This window comes from Panulirus ornatus, chromosome 67 (assembly GCF_036320965.1).
Source record: "Panulirus ornatus isolate Po-2019 chromosome 67, ASM3632096v1, whole genome shotgun sequence".
NCBI classification, from domain to species: domain Eukaryota; kingdom Metazoa; phylum Arthropoda; class Malacostraca; order Decapoda; family Palinuridae; genus Panulirus; species Panulirus ornatus.
The window spans coordinates 726,102-754,056 of NC_092290.1; the positions used below are offsets into that span (position 1 = coordinate 726,102).

General features: G+C 43.4%; 1 protein-coding gene across 25 annotated transcripts in view; it reads right to left on the minus strand.

Annotated features, from left to right (window-relative positions):
• The window catches only part of LOC139747051 (uncharacterized), a 1,040,326-nt gene that overhangs the window by 382,106 nt on the left and 630,265 nt on the right, over positions 1-27,955 (minus strand). For all 25 annotated transcript variants that reach the window (XM_071658815.1, XM_071658818.1, XM_071658817.1 and 22 more), the window contains 3 exons: positions 25,290-25,460; positions 20,827-20,971; positions 1,312-1,439 (listed from right to left, as the gene is read on the minus strand). In XM_071658815.1, coding sequence (XP_071514916.1) covers positions 1,312-1,439; positions 20,827-20,971; positions 25,290-25,460 — 444 coding nt within the window. The remainder of the gene's footprint in view (positions 1-1,311; positions 1,440-20,826; positions 20,972-25,289; positions 25,461-27,955) is intronic.

Here is a 27,955-nt window from a genome sequence, read left to right on the forward strand (position 1 = left end):
TGGTTCATGTCCCCAGGGTGCTGGACGCCTCTGGTTCATTTTCTCGGAGGTGGTGGAGCCTGTGGTTCATATCCTCAGGATAATGTACGCCTCTGGTTCATGTCCCCAGGGTGGTGGAGGCATTTGGTTCAAGTCCACAGGGTGGTGGAGGCCTCTGGTTCAAGTCTCCAGGGTGCTGGAGGCCTCTGGTTCATGTCCCCAATGTGGTGGAGGCCTCTGGTTCATGTCCTCAGGGTGGTGGAGGCCACTGGTTCATGTCTCCAGGGTGGTGGACGCCTCTGGTTCATGTCCCCGGGGTAGTGGAGGCCTCTGGTTCATGTCCCCAGGGTGGTGGAGGCCCTTGGTTCATGTCCCCAGGGCGATGGAGGCCTCTGGTTCATGTCCCCAGGTTGGTGGAGGCCTCTGGTTTTATGTCCCCAGGGTGGTGGAGGCCTCTGGTTTATTTCCCCAGGGTGGTGGAGGCCTCTGGTTCATGTCCCCAGGGTAGTGGAGGCCTCTGGTTTATGTCCCCAGGGTGCTGGAGGCCTCGGGTTCATGTCCCCGGGATGGTGGAGACCTCTGGTTCATGTCTCCGGGGTGTTGGAGGCCTCTGGTTCATGTTCACAGGGTGCTGGAGGCCTCTGGTTCATGTCTCCGGGGTGTTGGAGGCCTCTGGTTCATGTTCACAGGGTGCTGGAGGCCTCTGGTTCATGTCCCCGGGATGGTGGAGACCTCTGGTTCATGTCTCCGGGGTGTTGGAGGCCTCTGGTTCATGTTCACAGGGTGCTAGAGGCTTCTGGTTAACGTTATTGAGTGCTGGAGACCTATGATTAATGTCCTCTACTGAGTGACTGGTTAATGTCCTTGTATGCTGGAGGGCTCTGATGCACACTACTGGAGAGATGGAATCCTCTTTTTCACGTAAGGTGGTAGCTAGGAAACTCGGATTTGCAGCATGGTATGAGAAAACCTCTGTTCGTATCCATATAGAGGAAGAGGTGCTCCGATTCCGCCATGTCGTTTAAGTGTCTTGACATCATCACCATTACCATTTACTTAATGGAGAAGTCGCAGCTGCGTAGATACGACAAAATGTGACATTTTTACAGCTGAAAGGGACACTGCCGGACGAAACAGCTGGAATGAAAAGCTAAATTATGGGAAAGGAATTAGTGGCACCGGTATCAAGGTGGCACTTGCATCAGAGATGGAGGTGGCCAAGTAAGCGCGGTCACGGACAGTTTGAGGATAGGTTGTAATATCAACCTGAGGATGGTGAGCGACGGGTATGTGGGTGGTGGATGGAAAGGAAGGGAAAGATGAAGTACTCACCCACACAGGGGTTGTTATGCACTCTTCGGAATATCCTCTCACATTTGCGCTTCTGTCGATCCATGGGACAGATACAACCGAACATGGGCGACATCTTGAGCTTGGTCCACGAGCTGAGACACTTGTTCCTACGGGGAAAAAATTGCCTGTTAGATGCTAAGACAAATAACTGTAATGGGACAGACGGGGGAACTTCGACCCTTATGGTGATTAGGAGTAATGGAGACGCATGTTTTTAGAGTGAGTACACAGAAATTTCCTGTATCAATATGTTAGGGTGCAGACTAGGATGATAAGAGCTGATGCTTCATCATTACTTGATCTTATCTCCACACAATCTAGCATATGTATGATACACCGGATAGAAGGAGTGATTATGTAATGCTTAACTTAGACTACGTGGTTAACGAGGAAGACAGAACATAAAGAGGAGATATAATCGAGCAAACTACACACAGTTCAGTAATTTCTATAGAAATATAAACTTGAAAATGAAGTCGAGTAGCCAGGAACTAGGGCTTTGTGGTGAGAGGTTCTGTGATATTCACAATTAAGGGGTCAAGACATTGGTGCCTGAAGCCTAAAACACAGAGGGAACGGGAAGGTAAAGAATGATTTAATAAAAGATGTCAAAAAGCAGAGGAGCTTCGAAAAATGCAGTTGTGAAGATAGACAGGACTCTAGTCAGCCATCATTTGCAAGATATAAGAAAGTAAAGAATAAGTATGCGGCACGATAAGAAGGGAGGAACAAAGTATAGCACGATAAGAAGGGAAGAACAAAGTATAGCACGATAAGAAGGGAAGAACAAAGTATAGCACGATAAGAAGGGAAGAACAAAGTATAGCACGATAAGAAGGGAAGAACAAAGTATAGCACGATAAGAAGGGAGGAACAAAGTATAGCACGATAAGAAGGGAAGAACAAAGTATAGCACGATAAGAAGGGAAGAACAAAGTATAACAAAGTATAGCACAATAAGTAGGGAGGAACAAAGTATAACAAAGTATAGCACTATAAGAAGGGAGGAACAAAGTATAACAAAGTATAGCACAATAAGAAGGGAGGAACAAAGTATAGCACGATAAGAAGGGAGGAACAAAGTATAGCACGATAAGAAGAGAGGAACAAAGTATAGCACGATAAGAAGGGAAGAACAAAGTATAGCACGATAAGAAGGGAGGAACAAAGTATAGCACGATAAGAAGGGAGGAACAAAGTATAGCACGATAAGAAGGCAGGAACAAAGTATAGCACGATACGAAGAGAGGAACAAAGTATAGCACGATAAGAAGGGAGAAACAAAGTATAGCAGGATAAGAAGGGAGGAACAAAGTATAGCACGATAAGAGGGGAGGAACAAAGTATAGCACGATAAGAAGAGAGGAACAAAGTATAGCACGATAAGAAGGGAAGAACAAAGTATAACAAAGTATAGCACGATAAGAAGGGAGGAACAAAGTATAGCACGATAAGAAGGGAGGAACAAAGTATAGCACGATAAGAAGAGAGGAACAAAGTATAGCACGATAAGAAGGGAAGAACAAAGTATAACAAAGTATAGCACGATAAGAAGAGAGGAACAAAGTATAGCACGATAAGAAGGGAAGAACAAAGTATAACAAAGTATAGCACGATAAGAAGGGAGGAACAAAGTATAGCACGATAAGAAGGGAGGAACAAAGTATAGCACGATAAGAAGAAAGGAACAAAGTATAGCACGATAAGAAGGGAAGAACAAAGTATAACAAAGTATAGCACGATAAGAAGAGAGGAACAAAGTATAGCACGATAAGAAGGGAGGAACAAAGTATAGCACGATAAGAAGGGAGGAACAAAGTATAGCACGATAAGAAGGGAAGAACAAAGTATAGCACGATAAGAAGGGAGGAACAAAGTATAGCACGATAAGAAGGGAGGAACAAAGTATAACAAAGTATAGCACAATAAGAAGGGAGGAACAAAGTATAGCACGATAAGAAGGGAGGAACAAAGTATAACAAAGTATAGCACGATAAGAAGGGAGGAACAAAGTATAGCACGATAAGAAGGGAAGAACAAAGTATAGCACGATAAGAAGGGAGGAACAAAGTATAGCACGATAAGAAGGGAGGAACAAAGTATAACAAAGTATAGCACAATAAGAAGGGAGGAACAAAGTATAGCACGATAAGAAGGGAGGAACAAAGTATAACAAAGTATAGCACAATAAGAAGGGAGGAACAAAGTATAGCACGATAAGAAGGGAAGAACAAAGTATAGCACAATACGAAGGGATGAACAAAGTATAGCACGATAAGAAGGGAAGAACAAAATATAACAAAGTATAGCACAATTAGAAGGGAGGAACAAAGTATAGCACGATAAGAAGGGAAGAACAAAGTATAACAAAGTATAGCACAATAAGAAGGGAGGAACAAAGTATAGCACGATAAGAAGGGAAGAACAAAGTATAACAAAGTATAGCACAATAAGTAGGGAGGAACAAAGTATAGCACGATAAGAAGGGAGGAACAAAGTATAGCACAATAAGAAGGGAGGAACAAAGTGTAACAAAGTATAGCACGATAAGAAGGGAGGAACAAAGTATAGCACGATAAGAAGGGAAGAACAAAGTATAACAAGGTATAGCACAATAAGAAGGGAGGAATAAAGTATAGTACGATAAGAAGGGAAGAACAAAGATTAACAAAGTATAGCACAATAAGAAGGGAGGAACAAAGTATAGCACGATAAGAAGGGAGGAACAAAGTATAGCACGATAAGAAGGGAGGAACAAAGTATAGCACGATAAGAAGGGAGGAACAAAGTATAACAAAGTATAGCACAATAAGAAGGGAGGAACAAAGTATAGCACGATAAGAAGGGAAGAACAAAGTATAACAAAGTATAGCACAATAAGAAGGGAGGAACAAAGTATAGCACGATAAGAAGGGAGGAACAAAGTATAGCACGATAAGAAGGGAAGAACAAAGGAATTTCGACAATAACATTGTGGGGGGCAAGGGAGATGAAAATGTGTGCCTGTATATTGATGATGAGTCAGTTGTCAGGTAAGGAGCAGCTCATCAGGTTGAGATTCCCAGAGAAACATTAAGGATGATGGCTATGTTAGGAAATATATAAGTTCTGACACTGGAAGACACTACTAGTCACAACAGGTGGAATGGGGAGGTGGTTTCAGAAATCACTGATATCTAGAAAAACATATCAACCCAATACTTGATGCAGGCAAGGCTCCTGGTCCTGATGAAGTGGTCACCATGTGTGCATAGATAAGCCACAGCATTACTACTCTTCAAGATATCACTGTAGGGCGACATAGTAACAAAGGAAGAGAAAAGGGCAAACGTCATACCTTTATATAAGAAGAGAGAACGAGAACAGGCCGCTCTCACTAACCCACCCGGGTACCCACCCACCCATCTGATGTGTAAGGCTACGCAAAAGATTATTAGAAAGGAAGTGAATGACTTTCTACGACGGAGAAATTACCTAAGTGTGAGATAGCAATAGTTTCTGAGAAAGGAGGTCATGTGTAATTAACCTCAGAGTTTTTAGACCTCATTCCTGGACAAAATGAAAGGTTACACCATCTATTTGTAATTGAAGTGCCAGAAAACATTAAAGACTATATTGCATAGGTGGCTGATTAAGAAGCTGGATCACCAGACAGGAATGATGGATAGACAGATGATCATCATGTCACACTGTGAGACAATAAAGGACGCATGTTACAAGAACCTTTACCAAATACGGTGAGAGGGTTGCCACCGGGTTCGTTTTTGTGACAATTATTTTTCTTAATCTATGTAAATGACTTGCTTGGAGATATGGAATCCTACCTGAATATGTTTGAATGAAGGATGTGAAAAGTGAGGATGACTGCATCAGCTTACATGGGAACGTAAGCAGACTCCAAAGTTTGTTGATGAACTCAGAGTAAATGTAAAGTAATGGGAAAGCGAAAGACGGCATCAATATGTTTATCATGTAGCTGGAAATAAGCTTCAGCATTCTGTATGTGAGAAGGACTTTGGAATCGACATCGTCTCTAACCTGCCACCAAAGTCCTATAATAGTGGGCAAACTGTCTTCTGGCAAATATCAGAACAGCCTTCAAGTATGTGAATAACGTTACCAAACTATCATAGCTCACAAATGAACAAAACTAGAATAATCATTTCAGGTTCGGTAAGTGCTCTTAAGGAAGCATAAACAGATGAAATCATACGTCAAGATAAGATTAACAAACATGAGACAAGAATTAAGAGAGCTAAGTTATTGGGAAGGCTTTAGATTTAACCACCTTAGAAGAGAGAAGAGTGAAGGGTGACCTGATCATAACCTTTACGTTTGGAATAGAGATCGCCGACGTGGACAGTGAATGGTTCGTCTAGAGATGTAGTTTACAAAACTGCTCAGCCGAATTACATTTCCTTGTCGTTAAACTTTTTTTTTCCAGACAACCCAGTCGTGGGCTAATTAGGCCTCCTGTTGTCTGTCTTTCTCACGTAATCTCATATAAGTACGAAACTTGTTAAAAAGGACGTATAGAAATATATTTCAATATCAGAGTGGTGGATGAATGAAAAAGAATGAACGAGGACCTGATTAATGCAGACAACATACGTTCATCAAGTTCAGAAAAAGTAACACTAGCGAGACACCGCGAAGTATAGCCAGATCATGAAGATCTTGTTAGACTCTGGACAAAGCACAAGAATTTATGAGTCAAAGGAACTTGGGATTAGCGCATTGTTTAGCATGTAACCACCGCAGGAATTAAGGGCAATTGTGATGGAACTCACCGTGAAAATTGCCTTCAAGCGCCTAGCTAAGATGATGGTAATATTAATATCTAGAATATACATATAACCCAAAATAAAGTATATATCATCAATACGGGCACCAAACTTAAGGAGACGAAGAACCACTTGAGAAGTTCCAACGACAGACAAGAATAGTAAGCAAGACAGCTGCCATATAGGGAAACAACAGGAGGCACTAAAGTGTATGCTGGAGGAGGAAAACATGAAAACAATCTTAAAAATTCCTAATCGATCTGAAAAGGATAGTAGTAAACTTTTCAGTGTATTCACCCCTACAGAGGGACACACTAAGTCATGAATTACGAAACATGCAAAGAATGTTGAACACAGTAAGAGGAGTGAATGAACACCAAATTAGTGAAGTGATGAAAACATTGAAAGCGAAATGTGTTACAATGATTTACAAACCTGATGACGGTAAAGACAGAAAGCGATGGACTCCATCATTGAAACAAAAAAAAAAATCAACTACTGTAAAAATTAGTGGCGAATTTTGCATATACGCAAACAAGACATATACGCACCTAACCACCCACCCACCCACACACACACACGCCAGCCAAAAAGGCAAATATGAAAATGCAAGCGCATCCCTCCAACGAGTTAGGTGTTTCTGGCCATCGGACGTCATGTATGTGGCTCACTCAGCCATACTAACCCTGGTACCCGCCACAAACACAGGTACCACTACACCTACCACACAAACAGACGAAACACAGGCACCACTACACCTACCACACAAGCAGACGAAACACAGGCACCACTACACCCACCACACAAGCAGACGAAACAGGCACCACTACACTTACCACACAAGCAGACGAAACACAGGCACCACTACACCTACCACACAAGCAGACGAAACACAGGCACCACTACACCTACCACACAAGCAGACGAAACACAGGCACTACTACACTTACCACACAAGCAGACGAAACACAGGCACCACTACACCTACCACACAAGCAGACGAAACACAGGCACCACTACACCCACCACACAAGCAGACGAAACACAGGCACCACTACACCTACCACACAAGCAGACGAAACACAGGCACCACTACACCTACCACACAAGCAGACGAAACACAGGCACCACTACACCTACCACACAAGCAGACGAAACACAGGCACCACTACACCTACCACACAGGCAGACGAAACACAGGCACCACTACACCTACCACACAGGCAGACGAAACACAGGCACCACTACACTTCCCACACAAGCAGACGAAACACAGGCACCACTACACCTACCACACAAGCAGACGAAACACAGGCATCACTACACCTACCACACAAGCAGACGAAACACAGGCACCACTACACCTACCACACAGGCAGACGAAACACAGGCATTACTACACCTACCACACAAGCAGACGAAACACAAGTACCACTACACCTACCACACAAGCAGACGAAACACAGACACCACTACACCTACCACACAAGCAGACGAAACACAGGCACCACTACACCTACCACACAGGCAGACGAAACACAGGCACCACTACACCTACCACACCGCCAGACGAAACACAGGCACCACTACTCCTATCACACAAGCAGACCAAACACAGGCACCATTCCATCCTCCACACGAACAGACCAATCATAGGCATCACTCCATCTACTACGCGAACAGACCAAACGCAGGCACCACTCTCTACCACACGAACGGACCTAACATAAGGCAACATTCTACTTACCACATTCTATTTGGTCAAGAATCCAGGACTCGTTATACACGCTTTCGCTTTCTTCAGAAGTTAGTCACAAACCCTGCGAGACGAAGCTTTTCCCTCTCGCATAATTTCCTCCCTGGACTTTGCATTTCCTGCGACGGGTTCGCCACCTCCCTCCGCCGACCCTATTTCCCGTGGCGCGTCATAAGATTACTTCCCCGACTTAATATTTCCTTTGGAGGATGACGTTATCGGGGTGGAGTAATATATTTCTTTTATGGTAAAGTATATACAGACACGCGACAGTCTCAGTCAGTCTCCCAGTGGGTCGTCTGTTTCTAGCCATGGTCAACCTGATGTCAGGGGAGCTGGCCATATAGGATCTGGCCATGGCCAACACCTCCACTAATAATCTGAAGATACTCATATTCGAGACTCCTATGGCGCCATAAACTACCAAACTCTCCTGTAAAGTTGCACCAGGGGACCACTATCAGGCTGGGAAGACTGTCCCATACGACCAACAACAGAAGCCATCTGGCCCACACAACCCTGATGACCAACAAGAGTGGCCATCTTGATGGGCCACACAACCCTGGCGACCAACAACAGTGGCCATCTTGGTGGGCCACACAACCCTGGCGACCAACAACAGTGGCCATCTGGCCCATACAACCCTGGTGACCAACAAGAGTAGCCATCTGGCCACACAACCCTGCACACAACCCTGGCAACCAACAACAGTGGCCATCTGGCACACACAACCCTGGCGACCAACAAGAGTGGCCATCTGGCCACACAACCCTGCACACAACCCTGGCGACCAACAACAGTGGCCATCTTGGTGGGCCACACAACCCTGGCGACCAACAACAAAGGCCATCTGGCCCATACAACCCTGGCGACCAACAACAGTGGCCATCTGGCCCATACAACCCTAGTGACCAACAAGAGTGGCCATCTGGCCACACAACCCTGCACACAACCCTGTCAACCAACAACAGTGGCCATCTGGCACACACAACCCTGGCGACCAACAAGAGTGGCCATCTGGCCACACAACCCTGGCGACCAACAACAGTGGCCATCTGGCCCAGACAACCCTGGTGACCAAGAGTGGCCATCTGGGCCACACAACACTGGCGACCAACAAGAGTGTCCATTTGGGCCATACAACCCTGGCGACCAACAAGAGTGGCCATCTAGGCCACACATCCCTGGTGACCAAGAGTGGCCATCTGGACCACACAACACTGGCGACCAACACGAGTGTCCATTTGGGCCATACAACCCTGGCGACCAACAAGAGTGGCCATCTGGGCCACACAACCCTGGCGTCCAAGAACAGTGGTCCCCGGCCCACACAACCCTGGCGACCAACAACAATGGCCGGCGGTAGCACTGGTACCAGGTACGCCTTTCTTGTCTCTTTCACTAGCAGCTTTACTTCATCTCACCTCTCATTACCCTTTCTAGTCTGCCCACTTCCTAACCTTCGTAAGCCATATGCATCTTTTTTACATGACAGAACTGTTTCCCTAAATACCTCCAATTCCTCACCCACTCCCTCCTCTTCATTTATTCTCACCCTCTGCCATCATATACACTCAATCCTTCCAGTTATTTTCTTCGCATAAGTCTCTCTTCCAGACTCACTTACTCTAACCACTCTTTTCTCACCGATATTCTTTCCTCCTTTCCGAAACCACAAATCTTCACCCACGCCTCCACAAGATAGTGATCAGACATCCCTCAGATACTCCTCTCATATTCACATCCAAAAGTCTCTCTTTTACAAGCTCATCAACTGATATGTAAACCGATAATGCCCGCTGATCATATCTTCCACTCACATACGTGTACTTGTGTATGTCCCTTTTTTAAACCAGGTGTCCCCAATCACCAGTCCTTTTTCAGCTCACATCTCCAAGTTGTTCATTTCTATTCATAATAGTGAATACACTATGTCCCCCCAAATCATACCCTCAACTGCCACATTACTCACCGCATTCAAATTACTAGTCACTAATACCTGATCACTTACATCAAAACTGTTGATACACTCCCTCATATGCCCCCCAAAAAGTTGCCTCTCATAATCTTTCTTCTCATGAACAGGTGCTTAAGCACTAATAATCATCCAGCTCTCGTCCTCCATTTTCATTTTTACCTACATTAATATAGAATGAACTGTATTACTTTCTGAAACACTCCAACAACTCCTGCTTCAGGAGTAGTTCTACTCTTTTCTTAGCTCTTTTCATCTCACCAACACCTGACTTTACTCTTGAGACATTTCCAAATCATTCTTTCACTTTACCCTTGAGCTTTGTTTCACACAGATCCAGAACATTCAGGTTTCTTTTCTCAAACATATGACCTATCTCACCTTTCTTCTCTTCTTGGTTACACTCACACACATTTAAACACCCCTGCCTGAGCCTTCGAGGATGATGAACACTCCGCATGACTACTCCGGTTCTTGCTTTTGGAAATTGAAATGCAAGAAGGGGAGTGGGAGGGGGTTCCAGTTCCCGCTCCCGCACCCATTGGTCGCCTTCTACGATACGCAGGGAATACAGGAATAGATTTCTTTCCTCCCTATCCTAGTGATTATATATATATATATATATATATATATATATATATATATATATATATATATATATATATATATATATATATATATATTTTTTTTTTTTTTTTTTTTTTTTTTTGCTTTGTCGCTGTCTCCCGCGTTTGCGAGGTAGCGCAAGGAAACAGACGAAAGAAATGGCCCAACCCACCCCCATACACATGTATATACATACGTCCACACACGCAAATATACATACCTACACAGCTTTCCATGGTTTACCCCAGACGCTTCACATGCCTTGATTCAATCCACTGACAGCACGTCAACCCCGGTATACCACATCGCTCCAATTCACTCTATTCCCCGCCCTCCTTTCACCCTCCTGCATGTTCAGGCCCCAATCACACAAAATCTTTTTCACTCCATCTTTCCACCTCCAATTTGGTTTTTCAATTTGTATATGGATGGGGTTGTGGGATAAATGCTAGAATCTTGGAGAGAGGCGCAAGTATAAAGTCTGTGGGGGATGAGAGGTCCTGGGAAGTTAGTCAGTTGTTGTTTGCTGATGATACAGCTCTGGTGGCTGATTCGGATAAGAAACTGCAAAAGTTGGTGACAATTTGGAAGAGTATGTGAAAGGTGACAGCTGAGAGCGAATGTGAATAAAAGCACGGTTATTATGTTCAGCAGGGTTGAGAGACAAGTAAGTCGGGGTGTGAGTTTGAATGGAGAAAAATTGAAGGAAGTGAAGTGTTTTCGATATCTGGGAGTGGACTTGGCAGCGAATGGAACGATGGAAGCGGAATTAAGCCATAGGGTGGGGAGGGCGCGAAGGTTCTGGGAGCAATGAAGAAGGTGTGGAAAGAGAGAACGTTGTCTGGGGGGAGGGGCAACAATGGGTATGTTTGAAGGAATAGTAAGTCTCGGCAGTATTATATGGATGTGAGGCATAGACCATACAGGAGGGTTTGCGGAGGAGGGTGGATGTGTTGGAAATGAAATATTTGAGAACAATATGTGATGTGAGGTGGTTTGATCCAGTAAGTAATGGAAAAGTAAGATGTGTGGTAATAAAAAGTTTGGTTGAGAGAGCAGAGGAGAGTGTACTGAAATGGCTCGGACACATGGAAAGAATGAGTAAGGAAAGATTGACGAAGAGGATGTATCAGAAGTGGAGGGAGCAAAAGGACGGAAAGACTAAATTGGAGTTGGAATTATGGGGTGAAAAAAGTTTTGAGTGATCGGGCGTGAATATGCAGGAGGGTGAAAAGCGTGCATTAGAAAGAGTGAATTGGAACGATGTGCTATAATGGGGTCGAAGTGCTGAACCAGGGCATAAGAAGCGTGAGGGGTAAACCATGGAAATATCTGTGGGGCCTGGTTGTAGACAGGGAGATGTGGTTTCGGTGTAATATACATGACAGCTAGAGAATGGGTGTGGGAGAATGTGACTTTTCTTTGTCTGTTTCTGGCGTTACCTTGCTAACGGGGGAAACGGCGATCAAGTATAAGACAAATCATATATAATATATATATATATATATATATATATATATATATATATATATATATATATATATATATATACTTCCCACGTATTCCCTGCGTGTCGTAGAAGGCGACTAAAAGGGGAGGGAGCGGGGGGCTGGAAATCCTCCCCTCTCGTTTTTTTTTAATTTTCCAAAAGAAGGAACAGAGAATTGGGCCAGGTGAGGGTATTCCCTCAAAGGCCCAGTCCTCTGTTCTTAACGCTACCTCGCTAATGCGGGAAATGGCGAATAGTTTGAAAGAAAGAATATATATATATAACAAGTAGTGGTGATGTGAGGAGATGGAGTGAGTATTTTGAAGGTTTGTTGAATGTGTTTGATGATAGAGTGGCAGATATAGGGTGTTTTGGTCGAGGTGGTGTGCAAAGTGAGAGGGTTAGGGAAAATGATTTGGTAAACAGAGAAGAGGTAGTAAAAGCTTTGCGGAAGATGAAAGCCGGCAAGGCAGCAGGTTTGGATGGTATTGCAGTGGAATTTATTAAAAAAGGGGGTGACTGTATTATTGACTAGTTGGTAATGTTATTTAATGTATGTATGAATCATGGTGAGGTGCCTGAGGATTGGCGGAATGCGTGCATAGTGCCATTGTACAAAGGCAAAGGGGATAAGAGTGAGTGCTCAAATTACAGAGGTATAAGTTTGTTGAGTATTCCTGGTAAAGTATATGGGAGGGTATTGATTGAGAGGGTGAAGGCATGTACAGAGCATCAGATTGGGGAAGAGCAGTGTGGTTTCAGAAGTGGTAGAGGATGTGTGGATCAGGTGTTTGCTTTGAAGAATGTATGTGAGAAATACTTAGAAAAGCAAATGGATTTGTATGTAGCATTTATGGATCTGGAGAAGGCATATGATAGAGTTGATAGAGATGCTCTGTGGAAGGTATTAAGAATATATGGTGTGGGAGGCAAGTTGTTAGAAGCAGTGAAAAGTTTTCATCGAGGATGTAAGGCATGTGTGCGTGTAGGAAGAGAGGAAAGAGATTGGTTCTCAGTGAATGTAGGTTTGCGGCAGGGGTGTGTGATGTCTCCATGGTTGTTTAATTTGTTTATGGATGGGGTTGTTACGGAGGTGAATGCAAGAGTTTTGGAAAGAGGGGCAAGTATGAAGTCTGTTGGGGATGAGAGAGCTTGGGAAGTGAGTCAGTTGTTGTTCGCTGATGATACAGCGCTGGTGGCTGATTCATGTGAGAAACTGCAGAAGCTGGTGACTGAGTTTGGTAAAGTGTGTGAAAGAAGAAAGTTAAGAGTAAATGTGAATAAGAGCAAGGTAATTAGGTACAGTAGGGTTGAGGGTCAAGTCAATTGGGAGGTAAGTTTGAATGGAGAAAAACTGGAGGAAGTAAAGTGCTTTAGATATCTGGGAGTGGATCTGGCAGCGGATGGAACCATGGAAGCGGAAGTGGATCATAGGGTGGGGGAGGGGGCGAAAATCCTGGGAGCCTTGAAGAATGTGTGGAAGTCGAGAACATTATCTCGGAAAGCAAAAATGGGTATGTTTGAAGGAATAGTGGTTCCAACAATGTTGTATGGTTGCGAGGCGTGGGCTATGGATAGAGTTGTGCGCAGGAGGATGGATGTGCTGGAAATGAGATGTTTGAGGACAATGTGTGGTGTGAGGTGGTTTGATCGAGTAAGTAACGTAAGGGTAAGAGAGATGTGTGGAAATAAAAAGAGCGTGGTTGAGAGAGCAGAAGAGGGTGTTTTGAAATGGTTTGGGCACATGGAGAGAATGAGTGAGGAAAGATTGACCAAGAGGATATATGTGTCGGAGGTGGAGGGAACGAGGAGAAGTGGGAGACCAAATTGGAGGTGGAAAGATGGAGTGAAAAAGATTTTGTGTGATCGGGGCCTGAACATGCAGGAGGGTGAAAGGAGGGCAAGGAATAGAGTGAATTGGATCGATGTGGTATACCGGGGTTGACGTGCTGTCAGTGGATTGAATCAGGGCATGTGAAGCGTCTGGGGTAAACCATGGAAAGCTGTGTAGGTATGCATATTTGCGTGTGTGGATGTGTGTATATGCATGTGTATGGGGGTGGGTTGGGCCATTTCTTTCGTCTGTTTCCTTGCGCTACCTCGCAAACGCGGGAGACAGCGACAAAGCAAAAAAAAAAGAAAAAAAAAAAAAAAAAATATATATATATATATATATATATATATATATATATATATATATATATATATATATATATATATATATATATACACACACACACTTTATTCGTATTCATATAACTCCGCGTTGTACAGTCAGGTTCGGTAAAACGCTCTCAGCTGGCTATGTGTTCTGTTCGGAAACAACCGATAGACCCCGTTGCTCACCATAGTGAGACGAAGGGTATTCGAGTACTTTCGAATAGTTGTTTCCTATTATACAGTCCCTTAGCCTAGCGGTTAGCATGCCTGCCTCTTGCACAAGGGGTCCCAGGTTCGATCCTGGCTGATGGAGCTTTGTTTGTTCTATGAAGGTGCGCGTTCATATACACTTTATTCGTATATATATATATATATATATATATATATATATATATATATATATATATATATATATATATATATATATATATATATACATGTGTATGTGTGTGTGTGTGTGTGTGTGTAGTGAGCGGCAGTGTGAGTGTGAGGGAGTTGGGGTGGCAGCATGGGAAGACGGAGGCGATAAGTGTTGGCAATACCGGCGGCGAAGCAGCTTGCCTGATGGCCCGTCCACCAGCCGAGATCCATGACCCCGTTTTACTATCTGCCCAAACCCGACCAGAATTTCCTCCACAGGATGCCTTCGTGCCCATCAGGATATTTGGGTGGCCCTCAGGTTATTCGTGTGTTAGCTGGAGATGTGGGGGGTGGGGGACTATCAAGACGTGGCGAGGTTTATAGTTTAAGGTGCAGGAAGGGTGATGAGGCGGACCAGGATATTGGATAGACTTCAACGCAGACGCTTCGGATGTCCTCCAACATATCCACATAAATGTGTAGACTGACTATATATATATATATATATATATATATATATATATATATATATATATATATATATATATATATATTATCCCTGGGGATAGGGGTGAAAGAATACTTCCCACGCATTCCTCGCGTGTCGTAGAAAGCGACTAGAGGGGACGGGAGCGGGGGGCCAGAAATCCTCCCCTCCTTGTATTTTTTAACTTTCTAAAATGGGAAACAGAAGAAGGAGTCACGCGGGGAGTGCTCATCCTCCTCGAAGGCTCAGATTGGGGTGCCTAAATGTGTGTGGATGTAACCAAGATGTGAAAAAAGGAGAGATAGGTAGTATGTTTGAGGAAAGGAACCTGGATGTTTTGGCTCTGAGTGAAACGAAGCTCAAGGGTAAAGGGGAAGAGTGGTTTGGGAATGTCTTGGGAGTAAAGTCAGGGGTTAGTGAGAGGACAAGAGCAAGGGAAGGAGTAGCAGTACTCTTGAAACAGGAGTTGTGGGAGTATGTGATAGAATGTAAGAAAGTAAATTCTCGATTAATATGGGTAAAACTGAAAGCTGATGGAGAGAGATGGGTGATTATTGGTGCATATGCACCTGGGCATGAGAAGAAAGATCATGAGAGGCAAGTGTTTTGGGAGCAGCTGAATGAGTGTGTTAGTGGTTTTGATGCACGAGACCGGGTTATAGTGATGGGTGATTTGAATGCAAAGGTGAGTAATGTGGCAGTTGAGGGAATAATTGGTATACATGGGGTGTTCAGTGTTGTAAATGGAAATGGTGAAGAGCTTGTAGATTTATGTGCTAAAAAAGGACTGATGATTGGGAATACCTGGTTTAAAAAGCGAGATATACATAAGTATACGTATGTAAGTAAGAGAGATGGCCAGAGAGCGTTATTGGATTACGTGTTAATTGACACGCGCGCGAAAGAGAGACTTTTGGATGTTAATGTGCTGAGAGGTGCAACTGGAGGGATGTCTGATCATTATCTTGTGGAGGCTAAGGTGAAGATTTGTATGGGTTTTCAGAAAAGAAGAGTGAATATATATATATATATATATATATATATATATATATATATATATATATATATATATATATATATATATATATATATATATTCTATTATTATACATAATCGCTGTTTCCCGCCTCATCGAGGTAACGCGAAGAAACATTCGAAGGATGGCCCATCCACTCATATACACACACACACACACACACACACACACACACACACACACACGAACTAAGTGCATAGCCTAGCGGTAACACCCGCCTGTTGCACAGGGGTCCCGGGTTCGATCCTGGCTGTTGGAGGTTTGTATGTGATATATGTATATATATATATATATATATATATATATATATATATATATATATATATATATATATATATATATATATGCACACACATGTATATAATTATGCTTACTTGCCTTCGTCCATTCCTGGCGCTACCCCGCCCCACAGGAAACAGCATCGCTATTCCCCGTTTCAGCGAGGTAGCGCCAATAGAATAGACAAAAAAGGCCACATTCGTTCACACTCAGCCTCCAGCTGTCATATGTAATGCACAGAAACCACAGTTTCCAGTTCACACCCAGGCCCCACAGATTCCATGGTTTACCCCACACTCTTCACATGCCATGGTTCAGTCCACTGACAGCACGTTGACCCCGGCATACCACATCGTTCCAATTCCCACTATTCCTCGCACGCCTCTCATCCTCCTGCATGTTCAGGCCCCGATCGCTCATAATCTTTTTCACTCCATCCTTCCACCTCCAATCTGGTCTTCCGCTTCTTGTTCCCTCCATCTGAGACATATGTCCCCTTTGTCAATCTTTCCTCACCTATTCTCTCCATATGTCCAAACCATTTCAAAACACCCTCTTCACTTCTCTTAACCACGCTGTTTTTATCACCACACATCTCTCTTACCCTTTCATTTCTTACTCGATCAAACCACCTCACACCACATATTGTCCTCAAACATTTCATTTCCAACACATCCACCCTTCTCCGTACAAATATATCTATAGCCTATGCTTCGCAACCATATAACATTGTTGGAATTACTATTCCTTCAAACATACCCATTTTTGCTTTCTGAGAAAACGTTCTCTCCTTCCACACATTCTTCATGGCTCCCAGAACCTTCGCCCCCTCCCCACCCCGTGACTCACACAAGCTTCCATGGTCCTATCCGCTGCTAAGTACATTCCCAGATATCTAAAGCACTTCACTTCCTCCAGTTTTTCTCCATTCAAAGTAACATCGCAATTAACTTGCCACTCAACCCTAATGAACTTAAGAACTATGCTCTTATTCACATTTACTTTCAACTTTCTCCTTTCACACACTTTTCCAGATTCAGTCACCAACTTCTACAGTTTCTCACACGAATCAGCCACTATAACTTTATCATCGGCGAACAACAACTGACTCACTTCCCAGGGAAGCCCACTCCTGCCGCAAACCGACATTCACTGGGAACCAATCACTCTCCTCTCTTTCTACTCGTACACATGTCTTACATCCTTGGTAAAAACTTTTCACTGCTTCTAGTCACTTACCTCCCACACGACATACTCTTAAAACCTTCCACAAAGCATCTCCATCAACCCTATCCTATGCCTTCTCCGGATCCAAAAATGCTACATACAAATCCATATGATTTTCTAGGTATTTCTCACATACATTCTTCAAAGCAAACACCTGATCCACACATCCTTTACCACTTCGGAAACCACACTGCTTCAGCTCTTCCCCACGATGCGCTGTATATGCCTCACCCTCTCAATACCATCCCACATAGGTATTAACGGATCTATACCATCCCACATAGGTATTAACGGATCTATACCATCCCACATAGGTATTAACGGATCTATACCATCCCACATAGGTATTAACGGATCTATACCATCCCACATAGGTATTAACGGATCTATACCATCCTACAAAGTGTACTAACGGATCTATACCATCCTACAAAGGGTACTAACGGATCTATACCATCCCACATAGGTATTAACGGATCTATACCATCCCACATAGGTATTAACGGATCTATACCATCCTACAAAGTGTACTAACGGATCTATACCATCCCACATAGGTATTAACGGATCTATACCATCCTACAAAGTGTACTAACGGATCTATACCATCCTACAAAGTGTACTAACGGATCTATACCATCCCACATAGGTATTAACGGATCTATACCATCCCACATAGGTATTAACGGATCTATACCATCCTACAAAGGGTACTAACGGATCTATACCATCCCACATAGGTATTAACGGATCTATACCATCCTACAAAGTGTACTAACGGATCTATACCATCCCACATAGGTATTAACGGATCTATACCATCCCACATAGGTATTAACGGATCTATACCATCCTACAAAGTGTACTAACGGATCTATACCATCCTACAAAGGGTACTAACGGATCTATACCATCCCACATAGGTATTAACGGATCTATACCATCCCACATAGGTATTAACGGATCTATACCATCCTACAAAGTGTACTAACGGATCTATACCATCCTACAAAGTGTACTAACGGATCTATACCATCCCACATAGGTATTAACGGATCTATACCATCCTACAAAGTGTACTAACGGATCTATACCATCCTACAAAGTGTACTAACGGATCTATACCATCCTACAAAGTGTACTAACGGATCTATACCATCCTACAAAGGGTACTAACGGATCTATACCATCCCACATAGGTATTAACGGATCTATACCATCCCACATAGGTATTAACGGATCTATACCATCCCACATAGGTATTAACGGATCTATACCATCCTACAAAGTGTACTAACGGATCTATACCATCCCACATAGGTACTAACGGATCTATACCATCCTACAAAGTGTACTAACGGATCTATACCATCCCACATAGGTATTAACGGATCTATACCATCCCACATAGGTATTAACGGATCTATACCATCCTACAAAGTGTACTAACGGATCTATACCATCCTACAAAGTGTACTAACGGATCTATACCATCCTACAAAGTGTACTAACGGATCTATACCATCCTACAAAGTGTACTAACGGATCTATACCATCCCACATAGGTATTAACGGATCTATACCATCCCACATAGGTATTAACGGATCTATACCATCCTACAAAGTGTACTAACGGATCTATACCATCCTACAAAGTGTACTAACGGATCTATACCATCCCACATAGGTATTAACGGATCTATACCATCCTACAAAGTGTACTAACGGATCTATACCATCCTACAAAGTGTACTAACGGATCTATACCATCCCACATAGGTATTAACGGATCTATACCATCCCACATAGGTATTAACGGATCTATACCATCCTACAAAGTGTACTAACGGATCTATACCATCCTACAAAGTGTACTAACGGATCTATACCATCCCACATAGGTATTAACGGATCTATACCATCCCACATAGGTATTAACGGATCTATACCATCCCACATAGGTATTAACGGATCTATACCATCCCACATAGGTATTAACGGATCTATACCATCCCACATAGGTATTAACGGATCTATACCATCCTACAAAGTGTACTAACGGATCTATACCATCCCACATAGGTATTAACGGATCTATACCATCCTACAAAGTGTACTAACGGATCTATACCATCCTACAAAGTGTACTAACGGATCTATACCATCCCACATAGGTATTAACGGATCTATACCATCCCACATAGGTATTAACGGATCTATACCATCCCACATAGGTATTAACGGATCTATACCATCCTACAAAGTGTACTAACGGATCTATACCATCCTACAAAGTGTACTAACGGATCTATACCATCCCACATAGGTATTAACGGATCTATACCATCCTACAAAGTGTACTAACGGATCTATACCATCCCACATAGGTATTAACGGATCTATACCATCCCACATAGGTATTAACGGATCTATACCATCCCACATAGGTATTAACGGATCTATACCATCCCACATAGGTATTAACGGATCTATACCATCCCACATAGGTATTAACGGATCTATACCATCCCACATAGGTATTAACGGATCTATACCATCCCACATAGGTATTAACGGATCTATACCATCCTACAAAGTGTACTAACGGATCTATACCATCCTACAAAGTGTACTAACGGATCTATACCATCCCACATAGGTATTAACGGATCTATACCATCCCACATAGGTATTAACGGATCTATACCATCCTACAAAGTGTACTAACGGATCTATACCATCCTACAAAGTGTACTAACGGATCTATACCATCCCACATAGGTATTAACGGATCTATACCATCCTACAAAGGGTACTAACGGATCTATACCATCCCACATAGGTATTAACGGATCTATACCATCCCACATAGGTATTAACGGATCTATACCATCCTACAAAGTGTACTAACGGATCTATACCATCCCACATAGGTATTAACGGATCTATACCATCCCACATAGGTATTAACGGATCTATACCATCCTACAAAGTGTACTAACGGATCTATACCATCCTACAAAGGGTACTAACGGATCTATACCATCCTACAAAGGGTACTAACGGATCTATACCATCCTACAAAGGGTACTAATGGATCTGTAACTATCCTACATAGGGTACTAACAGATCTATACCATCCCACATAGGTATTAACGGATCTATACCATCCTACAAAGTGTACTAACGGATCTATACCATCCTACAAAGGGTACTAACGGATCTATACCATCCTACAAAGGGTACTAACGGATCTATACCATCCTACAAAGGGTACTAACGGATCATCCTACACAAGGCACTCACTAGTCCACAGTCCTACATGAAGTACTCACGGATCCGTCATCCTACACTGGTCTTCCCGGACTCGGCAGGATTCTCGGAATTCCTCGTACAACTTAATACAGCCTGGCAGCTGTTCGCACGCGTTCAGGGCGTACTCACAGAGCGGAAGGGCGTGCACTGCGTACGGCGATGTGTCTGTACGGAGAAATCCAATGTTAGTGCACGGCCTCTTGTCTGACCTTAGGATTAAAGCGTCAAGAGCCAATTATGGAAGTATCCTGTAGCCCTATCATGGTGGTGGTCACGGGTCGGTTATGATCTGTGGGTCAGCGTCAGGAGCATATGATTAAGAGTTGGTGGTCGAGGAGCTCAGATTAATGTGTTGGGGTCAAAAGGTAAGGGAAAACTGAGGAGGTATAAGATCGCAAGTAGTTCAGATAATAGTAAATGGAAACTACAAATATGCAAACATTTATATAGGAAAAATACGACTAACATTAAGGAATGTTTCCTCTGCTGCAGTACATGTACATAAACACATGGCTTCACATGAAAACAATCATGTTCCTCTCTTAAAATGATTCATAAAGAAAAGATAAAAGTTAAGTAAAGTGTGTGTGTGTGTGTGTGTGTGTGTGTGTGTGTGTGTGTGTGTGTGTGTGTGTGTGTAATTATTACCGATCTGTAGTGCATGGGGAGGGAGCTTTGCACTGGTGGGGCTCTATCTCCTAAACATTCTCTACTTAACATGGTATGGTGTCTACATTCACCAAGTCTTACTCCATTTATTCCGTTCATTCGCCACTTGTACTATAATGATATTTCTTTAAATCTTTCTTAACAAGATCTTCGTTTAATTTCTTGTTATGTTCTCTGGTTGTTCTGTCCCCACATTTCTCGTAGAACTGTTCACTGTCTACGTCATCAATATGTTCTAAAAACTTAACAGTCGTCATCAGGTCATCCCTTACTCTCTTATCTTCTAGTGTTGGTTAATGTAAGGCCTCTAGACTTTACGTGTGACTCAGCTTTCCTAACTCTGGTACCATCTTTGTTGCCCTTCAATGTATCTTTTCTATTAGTTGTTTGTGCTCCTTTAATTGCAGTGAGCCAACGTGAGAAACATATTCTAGTTTTAGTTTCACTTAGGATGTGACGAGCTTGTTAGATACATCTTTATCCATAAAACTCAGTGCATTTTTAATATTTGGTAGCACACACTTGCTCTCCTTAGCTATTCTCGTAAAATGGGACATTGGCGTAAGGTTAAGGACGATGTCGACTACAAACTCCTTCTCACATACAGATACGCATGAGATTCTTTTCCTAAAACCTCGATTTTGTCTCAATAAGGTAATTTCTCCTCTGCAGGAAGTCTTCCATCTGTTTGTGGTTATCTTTCCCAGTACCTGATACTTGACAGAGGCTTGTGTCAAGTTACATACCACCTCCCGGTCTGCCGTCTTACAGACAGGTATAATGTTTGCCGCTTTCCACTGATTGGGTACACTGCCTCACTCCAGCGACATTTTCAACAGTGTTTCAAGTAATTTACCACGTCTGTCTACACACATCTACGTATGGTAGACACATCGGGACCATGATCCTTCTGTGGGTCATGATCCTTCTGTGAGTCATGATCCTTCTTTGGGTCATGATCCTTCTGTGGGTCATGATCCTTCTGTGGGTCATGATCCTTCTGTGAATCATGATCCTTCTGTGAGTCATGATCCTTTTGTGGGTCATGATCCTTCTGTGAGCCATGATCCTTCTTTGAGTCATGATCCTTCTGTGGGTCATGATCCTTCTATGAGTCATGATCCTTCTGTGAGTCATGATCCTTCTGTGAGTCATGATCCTTCTGTGGGTCATGATCCTTCTGTGGGTCATGATCCTTCTGTGAATCATGATCCTTCTGTGAGTCATGATCCTCCTGTAGGTCATGATCCTTCAGTGAGTCATGATCCGTCTGTGGGTCATGATCCTTCTGTGAGTCATGATCCTTCTGTGAGTCATGATCCTTCTGTGGGTCATGATCCTTCTGTGAGTCATGATCCTTCTGTGGGTCATGATCCTTCTGTGGGTCATGATCCTTCTGTGAGTCATGATCCTTCTGTGGGTCATGATCCCTCTGTGGGTCATGATCCTTCTGTGAGTTATGATCCCTCTGTGGGTCATGATCCTTCTGTGGGTCATGATCCTTCTGTGAGTCATGATCCTTCTGTGAGTCATGATCCTTCTGTGAGTCATGATCCTTCTGTGGGTCATGATCCTTCTGTGAGTCATGATCCTTCTGTGAGTCATGATCCTTCTGTGAGTCATGATCCTTCTGTGGGTCATGGTCCTTTGTGGGTCATGATCCTTCTGCGAGTCATGATCCTTCTGTGGGTCATGATCCTTCCGTGAGTCATGATCCTTCTGTGGGTCATGATCCTTCTGTGGGTCATGATCCTTCTGTGGGTCATGATCCTTCTGTGTGGATCATGATCATTCTGTGGATCATGATCCTTCTGTGGGTCATGATCCTTCAGCGAGTCATGATCCTTCTGTGGGTCATGATCCTTCTGTGTGGATCATGATCCTTCTGTGGGTCATGATCCTTCTGTGGGTCATGATCCTTCTGTGTGGATCATGATCCTTCTGAGTCATGATCCTTCTGTGGGTCATGATCCTTCTGTGGGTCATGATCCTTCCGTGAGTCATGATCCTTCTGTGGGTCATGGTCCTTCTGTGAGTCATGGTCCTTTGTGGGTCATGATCCTTCTGCGAGTCATGATCCTTCTGTGGGTCATGATCCTTCTGTGGGTCATGATCCTTCCGTGGGTCATGATCCTTCTGCGAGTCATGATGCTTCTGTGGGTCATGATCCTTCTGTGGGTTATGATCCTTCTGTGGGTCATGATCCTTCTGTGTGGATCATGATCCTTCTGAGTCATGATCCTTCTGTGAGTCATGATCCTGTTTCTTTTCTAGAGATCTCAATGGTCTGTAAGACGTCCTCCCCGTTTCATCTCTCTAGTGTTCAGGCTACCGTGTCTTACGCTGTAAAAACCTTTGACCTTGTTTTCATTTCCTCACGTATCATTTCCTTCGCAACCCTTGCCTCTGAACCCCGTAGCTTGGTTAGCTGCACCTTAACTGACGATTTCATGTTGATATGATTCAGGATAAAATTTGGAATTTCTTTGTTTCCATGTTTGTTTGAGTTTAAATTCCTCTGTCCCTCCTCTCTTGTCCTGCCACACTCATTCCTTACTCTCTTAAACCTTACAGATGCTCTCTGTCTGGATTACCACCTGTATACCTTCATCACAGCACACTGCCACGCTCTTTTCCTTTCCAGCATCTTTTATCAAACGATTTTTTTTTAATATTTTCCTTTTTGTCCCCAACTTTACCTAGTAATAACATCTCCGGTTTTGATTTCATTGTTCTTGTCTTCGTCAGAAGGATGGCCGAGTTCTTCCTAAGCTGATGCATTGTTCTATTTCTATAATTTTCCAAACTCTCAATATCTGTGACGTCACAATGATAGTAAAACATTTCTTCTTGCACTTTGAGGCAAATATACCGATACATACAGCATTCCTCACTCAGCATACCATAGTATATTCGGATCACTTTACACCTTTTCTCCAAATGAAAAGTAGTGTCTCGATATTTTTTATCTTTATTTATAGAAATATGAGTGGAGGCGGGGGTTGGGGGGGGGGGTATGGCAATTCATAAAAAAGCCGCGATGCAACGCACAGCCACGTATGCACGTATGTTTCTACCACGCCGACTTCCATCAAGCTCCACCACTACCATCCATGACCACCATGATGATCATATCAACACCGTAGTATCATACCATCACCACCATAACCTCTCATTATCCACGTTAAGACCAAGAACATTATCACAAGTCACCTTATGTTAGGACAGACTACGTCTGCTCAACAATGACAAATATGGCATCAATTTATTTTTTCCAGTCTTCCATCTCGAATCCCTTTTTCCCAGAGTATCCGACTGCTGATTGAAGAATTTATATATCCTTTATCCTTACCAGTAACACTAACAGTCGGTGTAGTATCTCTGTATGACAGTATATAGCTCTGTTCCTGTCGGTACGCAAGGTGAGCACAGCTTTCTTTTCAACTATTGTAAATATCAACAAAGAACAGAATATAAGATACCAGTATTGTCCCCCAGCAGACGATCTCGTCACAAATCATCGGGGTATCCCTCACCTGCATCTCCCATATACATCATCATCATCATCATCATCATCATCATCATTAATGCCACCACCATCATCACCATCTTCAGCAAGCTTTTGTAGCGTGAAAGTTGTGAGGGAGCGGACGGATTCTTGCTTTCTGATCTTAAGGTTTTCACAGACATTTAATCCAACAACATACATCCATACATCCATCCATCCATACATACATACATCCATCTATCCATACATACATACATACATCCATACATACATACATTCACCTGCATGACCACTTCCTCTCCGTACCTTTCTTCTCGACGAACATGCAGGGGTGGTCGAAGATGAACTCCCTGAAAACGTTGCACTCCCTGTCCAGATGAGGTTCCCGACACAGACAGGTGGGCTGGAAGTATGGGAAGCCCTGGATGGTCCGTAGCGCCGCCAGACATTTGTTCACCGTCACAGTTGAACACGCCACTGCCGACACAGGAACAACATTCTTTATCAACAATGATCAGGAATATGTATTGGCCACTACACTGGTAATGATAAGGTTATATACAATACTGGCACAGAACACGTACATTGAATACAACACTGAAAATGATCTGTTACACCAACACTGGCACACAGCACATACATGGGTTACTACACTGATAATAATCAGTTGATAAAACACTGGCAAAGAATACGCACACTGAATACTACATTGATGATAATCATTTAGTGCAAAAAATGCCATGAAACACATACATTGGCTACTATACAGATAATCAGTTAGTTCTACGCCAGCACCGAATATATATACACTAGCCACTACACTGATTATAATCAGTTAGCACAACACAGGCACAATATGAATGAAGGAAATAATATTACAACGAGAACAATGATGAGTCTTTGTCAGGCGTACAGCAGTGCGTCTTGGTCGGGGGTACAGTAGTGCGTCTTGGTCGGGAGTACAGTAGTGCGTCTTGGTCAGGGGTACAGTAGTGCGTCTTGGTCAGGGGTACAGTAGTGCGTCTTGGTCGGGGGTACAGTAGTGCGTCTTGGTCGGGGGTACAATAGTGCGTCTTGGTCGGGGGTACAGTAGTGCGTCTTGGTCGGGGGTACAGCAGTGCGTCTTGGTCGGGGGTACAGCAGTGCGTCTTGGTCGGGGGTACAGTAGTGCGTCTTGGTCGGGGGTACAGTAGTGCGTCTTGGTCGGGGGTACAGTAGTGCGTCTTGGTCGGGGGTACAGTAGTGCGTCTTGGTCGGGGGTACAGTAGTGCGTTTTGGTCGGGGGTACAGTAGTGCGTCTTGGTCGGGGGTACAGTAGTGCGTCTTGGTCGGGGGTACAGTAGTGCGTCTTGGTCGGGGGTACAGTAGTGCGTCTAGGTCGGGGGTACAGTAGTGCGTCTTGGTTGTGGGTACAGTAGTGCGTTTTTGTCAGGGGTACAGTAGTGCGTCTTGGTCGGGGGTACAGTAGTGCGTCTTGGTCGGGGGTACAGCAGTGCGTCTTGGTCGGGAGTACAGCAGTGCGTCTTGGTCGGGAGTACAGCAGTGCGTCTTGGTCGGGGGTACAGTAGTGGGTTTTAGTTAGTTATAGGTACTGTGCTGGGTCTTACTGTCAGGGATACATGAAGCAATACTGTGTTCATTATACTGGCTATAATTCAAAGTGCTGTGTTTGCGCGTGTGTGTGTGTGTGTGTGTGTGTGTGATAGAAAGAGAGAGAGAGAGAGAGAGAGAGAGAGAGAGAGAGAGAGAGAGAGAGAGAGAGAGAGAGAGAGAGAGAGAGAGAGATGACTGGGATGGCACGCTGTATGAGGAGGGGGAAACAAGAGACCTGGACCAGACATATTCCCCTGGCGCCCGGCCTCCTGCCTCCCGACCCCCGGAGCCACACATGAGGAAGACAACCATTTGCTTATTTTTGGACTGGAAATTGGCAATCTTGATTTCATTAGAACTCAGGACAGTCATGTAACTTTATTTCACGAAGAACTAAAATCCGGTATTTGACATAATATTATGGAAATAAGGAAATAGATACTGGAACAAGGTGTCAAGTGGCAGACAAATGTGAGGCATCTCAGCCCACTGTACCCAACCATCCGCGTCAAGTGGCAATGACAGATTTGTACGGCTTCCACCAGTCGCGCATTAGGCCCGCCCTAGGAGTTCGCTTACTACTGTACTACAATCAGGTCGTGTGCAATATCCAGGTCAGGTGCAACGGCAAAGGTGGATGCAGCAACCCAACACACTATTGGACCCCCTGCAGCCATCACACAAACCCTCACTTCAGACAACCTAACATGCAAAGATTCTCCCAGCTCTCTGATCACCCTCCCCCTTCTCCTCCCCCCAAACAAAGATACTGAGGTACAATCCAATCACTATATAAAATAATGATAATGATAATAATGATTTTAGTAATAATAACAATAATAACAATAATAATAATAAAAATTATTATTATTATTATTATTATTATCATTATCGCATGTTTACCAAATGGCGTCCTAGCTATGTCTCTTCGTTGTATATCAACTGACTGTTACATTTCTCTCTTGTGTCTCCCCTGATGATGTGATTATTACACGAAAGTGCACTTGGGAACTTATCGTGTTTCATTTTCCCCGTGGACTCTTAAGAATATATATATATATATATATATATATATATATATATATATATATATATATATATATATATATATATATATATTTTTTTTTTTTTTTTTTTTTTTTTTTATACTTTGTCGCTGTCTCCCGCGTTTGCGAGGTAGCGCAAGGAAACAGACGAAAGAAATGGCCCAACCCTCCCCATACACATGTACATACACACGTCCACACACGCAAATATACATACCTACACAGCTTTCCATGGTTTACCCCGGACGCTTCACATGCCTTGATTCAATCCACTGACAGCACGTCAACCCCTGTATACCACATCGCTCCAATTCACTCTATTCCTTGCCCTCC